The 10,000-nt window shown below is 42.3% G+C and overlaps 1 protein-coding gene across 1 annotated transcript in view; it reads right to left on the minus strand.

The window, feature by feature from the left end:
• The window catches only part of LOC134456042 (vasoactive intestinal polypeptide receptor-like), a 152,824-nt gene that overhangs the window by 5,885 nt on the left and 136,939 nt on the right, over positions 1-10,000 (minus strand). Inside the window, exons 10-11 of the mRNA XM_063207468.1 lie at positions 7,508-7,599; positions 3,860-3,989 (exon numbers count right to left, since the gene is read on the minus strand). Coding sequence (XP_063063538.1) covers positions 3,860-3,989; positions 7,508-7,599 — 222 coding nt within the window. The remainder of the gene's footprint in view (positions 1-3,859; positions 3,990-7,507; positions 7,600-10,000) is intronic.

Consider the following 10,000-nt stretch of genomic DNA (forward strand, 5'->3'; position numbering starts at 1 on the left):
GCCGGGGGCGGTTTAGCTGTTTTTGTGCTGGGCTAATGTCAGCCATTGAATAGACTGAATAGGCTATGCAGGCACATGAGCAGACATGATGAAAGTGAAACATGTAATACTTAAGTCCATCATTGTGCTTGGCCATAAAGACAGAAGTCTGTCTTTGTTAAGAAATTCAAGAAACTTTCACATGTCTGACTGAAGTGAAAACTAATGACTTCAGTCAGTCTTTGTGTTGAGCTGTAATTTAAAGTCCTGCGTTGAGCAGACAGAGTAGATGAAAAATCTTTAGTCTGTTTTTGTTAAGAGTTATAATTAGAGATGCACCGGATCCTGATTTTAAGGATCCTGCCGGATACCAGATCCACTGCTTAAGATCCTGCCGGATCCGGAACTGGATATCGGATCCTACGAAAGGGTTGAAACACATAGCCAACTCGCACACGTGGGCCCTTTTTATTATGTTGGCTCAAACTACTTTTTAGACTCATTGCCTTACTGCCACACTGCCTGCAACGGCCGCTTCCAAAGGACTTTCACTCCATGCAGCGATTGGGGTTGTGAAAGACTGACTGAGAAGCCTAGGCTAGGCAAAAACTAGAGATGCACCAGATCCTGATTTTTAGGTAACTGCCGGATACCGGATCCACTGCTTAAGATCCTGCCGGACCCGGATGCTGTGAAAAACCCTATTATCCTGCCGGATCCGGAACCGGATCTTGGATCTGGTGCATCCCTAGTTATAATATAAAGTCCTGCGTTGTAGACACCATTAGTGAACTACCATTAACAGCCAGAGGTATCTGCACTTAAAAAAAGGAACGCTGAGTTTCAAGAGACTGGAGGGGAGAAAAGTTTTCTTCAGATTATGTGACTTAGAGAGAGAGAGCTGCATCAAAGCGATAAGACATTCCAGATTTTATAGTGATAAGAATTATGCCGCGAGGAGTCTGATACAGCTGTCTGGAGATGGAGAGAAACATGGTTGGCGAGAGAGAGACAAAGTCGAATAAAAGTGTAGAGATGTGGAGACTGAAAATATTTTAGAGACACAATCATGTAAAATCATATAAAACAAGAGGAGAGAGACACAATCGAATGAACGTGTGAAGAATGAGACATAATCATGTATGGACAAATAGTGTTGAGAGACAGAATTGGAAAACAGTGTTGTGAGGGAGAGACAGAATTGACTAACAGTGTGGCGAGAGAGACAGGATGGACTAACAGTGTGGTGAGACACATAGTGAAGTGTGGAGAATGATAATGGGCTAGAGATCTGGAGAGAGGCAGGGAGATGGATAACACCTAAAGGACAGCCATTTGGACAGCCAGTCAAGAGGGAAACCGTGTGAGCATCCCACCGTTACCCCATATGGAGGCTGATCTCCCCCTATTAACCTCCCACATTTAGCCCATGTTGACGCTGCTCTCAACCATACAAGCCTCCCAAAAGCTCATGTGGAAGCTGCTCTCTCGATCACTTATTATAGAACCACTAAAATAGCACCATACTTTCCCTCTCTCCCCCTCTCCCCCTCTCCCATTCCCTCTTCACCCTCTCCCCCTCTCCCATTCCCTTTTCCCCACTCCCTCTCCCTCATTCTCTCTTTTTCCCTCTCCCTCGTTTCTCTTGCTATCATTTTTAAAAGCATTACCCAGCGGAGGGAAATTATAGAGCTCCTCTCTCTGGAGAGATGCCAATGGCAACTGAAATAGAAACTTTCCCCCTGTACTCCACAACAAGTGCAGTACTCCATGGCAGAGAAGTGAACTTGATGTGATGTTACTGTACAAGGGGAGTTAAACACCCTATCACTGCCATGGAGCTGAAATGGAGAGAAGGTTGCATATGAGAAACACAGAAGCACACAATTGTCTCATTTACACCGGACCGAATTAACTCCATTTAATTCGGAATAAAACGTAATTCCGTTTTGAAAACAATGTAAACACACAAATTTAGGTTATGCAGATTTAAATTTCTCTGAAAAAATGCATTGTTAGGCTAATGCATTGTTGCTTCCCCCACCTGTAATAAGCTTGTAGACGAGACATCTGGAGGTGTGACTTAGTTGAACCCAGTATGAGGGTAGGTATGCCATACAGTATATCAAGGAAGTGAATACACCCCTCACAGTTTTGCAGATTTGTGAGTATATCTTTTCATAGGAAAGCATTACAGAAATTTCACTTTGACACAATGATTACTGACCTTTTAACAACATATTTAAATGCTTTAATTTCTTGTTCAGTCAGAAAAAAACAAATTACAGTCATTCATGGTTGAACATGTACTCACAAAAGTGAGTGCACCCCAGATTAAAATCCGGTAGAGAAGGGGCTATGTTGGCTCGAATCGTCTCGAAATGAAACGAAATGAAAAGGGATGACAAGGGAGGTCATCAGTGTGCGTTTCAATCTTTCTTTGCATTGAACTTTTAAATTTTGAGTCTGCATCTGGCTTAAATAGATTGGTGTGAGATTTGAATGCAATCCTATGGAGAATATCATGATCTGCTTCAGTAGTCACAGTGCATGTTGACATGCATGTTTCTTTTAGGTGTATTTCAGATTGCCAATGTTGACAGCATTCATGCATCCCCAAACCATGTCAGTCCCACTGCCATGCTTGGATAGTGAGAGGATACACCTTTTTTGTAAAACTCACTTGTTTACCACCACACATGCTTGACACCATCTAAAGCAAATTTGTTTATCTTGGTCTCAAGAGAGATGAACAGGCCAAGGATATGGATCACTGGAACCATGTCGTGTGATCTGAAGAGACCAAGATAAACAAATTTGCTTTAGATGGTGTCAAGCATGTGTGGTGGTAAACAAGTGAGTTTTACAAAAAAGGTGTATCCTCTCAATAGTCAAGCATGGTAGTGGGACTGACATGGTTTGGGGATGCATGAATGCTGTCAACATTGGCAATCTGAAATACACCTAAAAGAAACATGCATGTCAACATGCACTGTGACTACTGAAGCAGATCATGATATTCTCCATAGGATTGCATTCAAATCTCACACTAATCTATTTAAGCCAGATGCAGACTCAAAATGTAAAAGTTCAATGCAAAGAAAAGTTGAAACGCACACTGATGACCTCCCTTGTCATCCCTTTTCATTTCGTTTCATTTCGAGACGATTCGAGCCAACATAGCCCCTTCTCTACCGGATTTTAATCTGGGGTGTACTCACTTTTGTGAGTACATGTTCAAACATTAATGGCTGTATTTTGTTTTTTTCTGAGTGAACAAGAAATTTAAGTGGTTAAATATGTTGTTAAAAGGTCACTAATCATTGTGTCAAAGTTAAATTTCTGTAATGCTTTCCTATGAAAGGATATACTCAAAAATCTGCAAAACTGTGAGGGGTGTATTCACTTTCGTGATATACTGTAGGTGTGTTTATGAAAGGAGCTGAGGATGAAGCTGCTCCCCTTCCTGAAAACACCTGTACCATCTCTCACCTGTACCTTAACCTTGATCCGAAATTACCTTGTAGATGAGGCTAGGTGTGGCCTCCAGGTGTGCCTTAACTGAAAGGAGCACAGTATAAGGCTGGTGTCCTGTACATATGGATGAGGCTAGGTGGCCTCTATGTGTAGATCATGCTAGGTGTTGCCTACAGGTGTGACTTACAGATGTGTCTTGCCTAAAAAAAGGGCAAGGCTAGTCCCCTACCTGAAATGACACTGTAGATCATTCAGGTGTGGCTTAGGTGTGACCTACGGGTGTGCCTTACTTGAAAGGAGCCCATTATGAGGCTGGTGTACCTGTGGATGAGACAGCTGTGGCATACCTGGAAAGAGATGAGGCTGAGTGTATCTGTGGATGTGGCCGACATGTGTGCTTTACCTGAAAGGAGCCCAGAATGAGGTCAAAGATGAGGCGCAGCTTGGTGTCGATGTGGTCGGGGATGAAGGCGAAGATGATGAAGTTGACGCCAAAGAGCGGAATGAGCAGCAGAGTGGACTTGGCCAGACGACTGAAGAGAGGAGAGGAGAGAAGAGAAGAGGGAGATATAAGCATACAGTAGGACATTAGACGAGAATTAGCAGCAGAGGAAAGAGTGGACAGATAACTGGGGAGAGGAGAGAAGAGAATAGAGATAATATAGATACGCATATAACACATTATAGCAGAGTGGACTTTGCCAGAAGACATTAGAGAGGAAGACGGGCCAGAGAAGAACCGCATAAGACATTAGAACGGAATCAGTAGAGTGGACTTGGCCAGATAACGAGAGAAGAGAGGAGAGAGGGGATGAGAGGAGAGGAGAGAGGTGAAAGGAGGGTGGAGAGGAGAGAAGAGAAGAGGAGAGAAGAGAAGAGAAGAGAAGAGAAGAGAAGAGAAGAGAAGAGAAGAGGAGAGAGAGAGAGAGAGAGAGAGAGAGAGAGAGAGAGAGAGAGAGAGAGAGAGAGAGATAGAGGTGAGAAAAAGAAAAAGAGAGATGGGGGAAACATGATAGGGACAGAAACAGCAAGAGAAAGAGAGAGAAATCTTCAGTTTTGAACTGTGGCCAGGCTCACATCAGCAATTTTGGAAATGAAATACGGGGTGAAGCGAATAAGCATCATGAATAAATAAACTCTTGAAGCCTCTCAACCCTAGAAAACATCGACAGCCATCTATGGCTCTGTGCTACGTTACACCACTGCCATTTCTAACAGTCATTACACTGTAGGAGACAATAATGTTGTTTATTACATTTTTTAATTTTAGATAATCTATTATTAGATTGTGTGTGTGTGTGTGTGTGTGTGTGTGTGTGTGTGTGTGTGTGTGTGTGTGTGTGTGTGTGTGTGTGTGTGTGTGTGTGTGTGTGTGTGTGTGTGTGTGTGTGTGTGTGTGTGTGTGTGTGTGTGGTGAACTGCGATCTTAAAAGCACTGATTAAAAAATAATTTAAAAAAATCTTTGAGGTCTTTTTTTGGAGGGGGGGGGGGGTTGCATCACAAGCTAATGCATAAAACATGAAACAATAAGCAACTTTTCAAAGTGATCAGCCAGTCTAACATCCCTGTTGGGTCTGCCCTCACCGTCACAAGTGCCAGGTCTGCTCATACCAGCAGGGTACAGGAGCAAAGCTTAAAGTGGAAATGAAGCACTGACAACTATTATCATTTTTTGGCGGCTTATTTATTTTCATAAACGAATGGATGTTCGTTGGACTGCACTTTTAAGTAGTTTTGCTGAAAAATGACATGTTATTACCGAGTTTCGCCACAAGGGCGCAGCCATGTTCACCGTCTACGTAACGCGAATGGTAGACGTTGGTGGCTAATGTAACCTTCCATTCCCTTAACGCTGGCGTGTGCTAACTACAGCACTAACTGACTCTAATCGTGGCAGTAAAATTGAAAAAGGACGAGGGGTTCATTTTACATTGTCCCTGGGTCTTCTATGTTATAGACCTACTATCAGATGAAAGAGAAATGCCAAGTGTCATTATCACTTTGTGTCAAAAAGCCTTTGCTACGAGCATGGTGGGATAGCTGCAGCCATCCACCCATTGCATCCACCATAGGACAGGAGTCAGGACTGTGGGGCTGCTCGCTCTCATAGGTTTGTAGTGACAGACCGTCACCAATAACGTCTTTTTCCTGCATTGTTGGACGCTAATCTGAAAGCCCATGTCGTTAAGTTGGCTATGTGGTCCAATTCAGTAATAGAAAATAACTTGCAAAATTGCCGGAAGTTTGGAAAGCTTTGTGAAGGGAAGGGACGCAGCCTGTGTGTGTGTGGCTATCCCATCCCCTCTCTCGTCTCGCTCTCGGAGTTGGAGGAGCTTTGGGGTAAGATGCCACGGGAAATGAGTACACACATTAAACTATCATGTCCTAAATTAAGTTATGGCATGCTTATTAAAGTATCTGCATCTATTGTATTAAACTATTTTGTTATAAAAGCCGCGAATGCATCCTCAAACTGGCTGGATTGGATTTGACTGGATAACACCGATAAACGTGGGCACGTGAAGTAAAATTAATTCAGGTGCTTGGAAAATGTTGGCGAAATCATCGGAAGATGAAGGTAGGGAACTGCAACATTGCACGATTATGAAAGTGATCATGTTGGCTCATGCCAAAATTTGTTAGCGACTTGTCACCTTAGCAAAAAAGCTGATTGTTTACCTGTGGTTCATGTGATGGGATGTTTTGTCTACCTTCATGCCTCATATTTGTTCTGTCCCACCCAAACACATATTCTTGCTTCATTTGGGTTAAGCAAATAAGCTCATAATAAGCCACGCAAGGCCCAAATGTTTAATTCACCACTATCATAACAGCATTAGAATAGGACACTACCATTCGCGTGACGTCACCCGCTGTTGGCTGGAAACGTTAACAGAAACGTTACGTGTTTGTGCTTTATTTTTTTTAATAACGGCTTAAATTTCAGACTTCAAAAAAATATATATTTGCTGCTTTATCTTACTGGTGTTATAGACCCCTATATTAGGTCACTGCTTCATTTCGTCAAAATGTGCACTATGTCAAGTCATGTCAAGCCAAGTCGGTTTTATTGTCTCAAGTTGAGTTTAATTACAAACTTAGGACAGTAGGTCAACCTACTGTTTTAAGTTTAACTGGCTTGGAATGTTTTACAGTGTAAGTGATAAACTAATAGGCTACTGGTATGCCCAAGTACAGTATGTTCTGTAGCGGAAAAGTATTTTCGGCCACTGGAAATTCCAAAATGGTGGACATGAATAGGATCTACCTTTTTATGTATAAAAAGTGTAATTTTCCTAGTCATAATGAATACGTTTTCGTATTCACATTACGTGTTCATGAAAAAGTTAATATTGTGAATGATGCTGTATAATTCTCTTCATAGAAAATACTGCAGTATTTCTTATACCAGTGTTTCTCAAATTTTTTTTAGGAGAAGCACCCTTTCAATTCATGAAAAATTTCAAGGCACCCCAAACCAACAAGCCGTAACATGGCATCGCATCCGATACCACACAAGCTTAGAAAAGTAACACATTTGGAGACGTCACACGACCTACGTTCAAAGTTGCAGCTGACTGGGGCTACCTATATTTACTTTATTGTGCGTAAATAGCAGATGAAAGGTAACATGACTAACATTAACTTATCAATTTATACAAAAATTTAATATATTACATAATTTATTAATCAGCCACATTTTCGCGGCACCCCTGAGGGTGGCCTGCGGCATCCGAGGGTGCCTCGGCACCCCTGTTGAGAAACAATGTCTTATACACAAGAGAGTAAGAAAAATATGCACTCTACAGTACTCATCAAATTTACTGTCTAGCCAGAAAAATAGACCTCTGTACATATGATTGTCCTTCAGGTAACCATCAACCATGGACCTAGTTTATGGGGTGGATAGTGGGGATATGTCCATACCACTTCTGAGAGAATCTTAAAGTTTCCCCACCAATAAAGTGGAAATATTAACCATGGACAATTTGTCCCCACCACTTTCCAATCCAAACTACGCTGGAGTAAAGATCAATATGATGTCCTTACTAGTACTGGTTGGATTCATTCCTTCCAATGTCCGGACAGTTGATCTTCTGACGAAGAATTCGGATGATGTCAATAAACAGGATGAAGTTCATCTGAAGAGAGAGGGGAGTGGGAGACAGACAGACAAGAGAAACAAATAAACAAAGTGAGACAAAAAGCAGACAGATAGAAATGTGTGAGTTTAACATTGCGTATCTCTTTCTGGACAAATCATGATTTCCTTCCCAAAGCACCTACGTATAGTTAGTGAGAGACATAGACAGAGAGAACAGCAGAGACAGGGTGTGTGAGTTTGACATTATGCAGGTGCATTGGCATGGAAATGATCATTTGTCTGCTGTCTGGCCGTGTCTTAACAAACAATTTGGGCGATCACTCAGTCTTAAAAGTTCCATTCAGTTGGGCCTAAAAGCCTGTCTCTTTAAATTGATCTGTGCCTGTTGTGATTTGAGAGCCAGCCCTGGCATGAAAGTAGATGATAAGGATACGGCCTAATAGACTGGAAACTGATTATTCCTCAATAGACTGTGGAGACGAATGCCAATCATTAACACTAGACCAGAGAGACTGATATTTCTCATTAACATGGGCCACATTACACTAAGAGGGGAAATGAAGTTACTCTCTCAGCACTTTGATCCTAAACTCCTGCAGCATTAAATATGCTTACTCTGTGACTTGCTTTGATAATAAAGGAAATGTATCCTGGTGAATGGCACTGCTAATACCTCTGGAACGCTTCATTATTGGCATAGATGATGATGCATATCAAACGCCTCCGCATTGCCGTGGGTAATTCAGCTCAAACCCCACTGCCCATCTCAGACTCCACTGTCAAACAAACTACCACAATGATATGTCTCAACCATCATTGCTAATAGGGAGTGCCACTTTGGCTGCTTTCCTGCACTGGGTAGGTGATGTGGTGTGCTGTGTCACAGAGAAAAACTTTTGGATCTTTCTTGTCAAACTTTGGGATATTATGTATATAATAAATCCCTCTCTTTAGGATTACTGTGTTGTTACAACAGAGGGCCAGGATGATTAATGTGCATGAAGTAAGGGCAGCTCCAGACTGTGCTGTGACACCAACGGTAACACTTGTGCTTAATGTGCTCTATTACAATGTAATTAATGCAATAAAACATGCATTAATATGTAACACGGCTTTAATTGCACTGTAGTTGTCTGCTAACACCATCCTCGAGCCTCACCTGTGCACTGCAGACAGAGCACAGAGCAACACGGTGTATTGGACTGTGGTTAGATGAATGGCCCTATTACAAAGTAAGTACAATGTAATAAAGCATGTACAAACTTGCAGTTACGCTGCAGTCATGTAATAACACTGATACTGACACCCTCACCTGTGTACTGACTACACTGCACAGAGAAGCATGGAGTATTTATGCTGAAGATACTCCTTTACGCTTCAATTATATTGCTCATGTTACAACCTACTGTAGTGTGACAAAGCAGGGTGTGTAATAGTCTGTTACACAGCTGCATTTACAGTCAACAACCCAGAGACACTACAGTATGTATTTACACTTTAGGCAGCTGATAACAGGAAACTAACGCTGATATTTAACCTAACTCTGACCCTCACCTGTCTCCTCACTCTGACATGCAGCATCACAGAGTGCATAATTGCATACGCCATCACACAGCTTGTCACATTCTATATGATAAAGATCAGGCATATTTTTTATCTATGAGGGAAACACACTGTACAATATTCATCATTGTCACACTATGACATTGATGTCTGCTACGATAAATAGACTAATACTAACTCTGACCCTCGGCTTTGCATTGGCTCCAGAGTAAAATGGTGTATTTATGATCCCTGTAACCTTCCTCTGACCTTCCTCCTGCCTTTCAAGGCCAGAGTAAATGCTTAGTGATGTATATGTTGCCATACAGGTTGTCACATTGTGCTCCTTGGTGTTAATGTCTTCTGTCACAGCTATGATAAAGTGCAGGTTTGGCATATTCTTATCTACGAGGGGAAACATACAATATTCATCAGCCATCCATCATAGCTCTGTCAACCTCAGTTTAGGCTGCATGTCTCATCTTCTCTCTCTCTCTCTCTCTCTCTCTCTCTCTCTCTCTCTCTCTCTCTCTCTCTCTCTCTCTCTCTCCCTCTCTTTCTCTGCTCCTCTCTCTCTCTCTCTCTCTCTCTCTCTCTCTCTCTCTCTCCCTCTCTTTCTCTGCTCCTCTCTCTCTCACACACACTCTCTCTCTCTCTCACACACACACACACACACACACACACACACACACACACACACACACACACACACACACACACGATCCCACAATCGACACCATGCTATTTCTGACACAGTGGCCCTCTACTAACATCAATTTTCCTCTATCCCCAGTAACCACTAGCCTGGGAAATCCCATGCTGCTTTGCACGATCATTCCAATCTGAAAGACAGCATGGATTCTGCTCCAAAAGCGGGGTCCTGTGCAAGGGAGGCA

This window comes from Engraulis encrasicolus, chromosome 9 (assembly GCF_034702125.1).
Source record: "Engraulis encrasicolus isolate BLACKSEA-1 chromosome 9, IST_EnEncr_1.0, whole genome shotgun sequence".
In the NCBI taxonomy this organism is placed as follows: domain Eukaryota; kingdom Metazoa; phylum Chordata; class Actinopteri; order Clupeiformes; family Engraulidae; genus Engraulis; species Engraulis encrasicolus.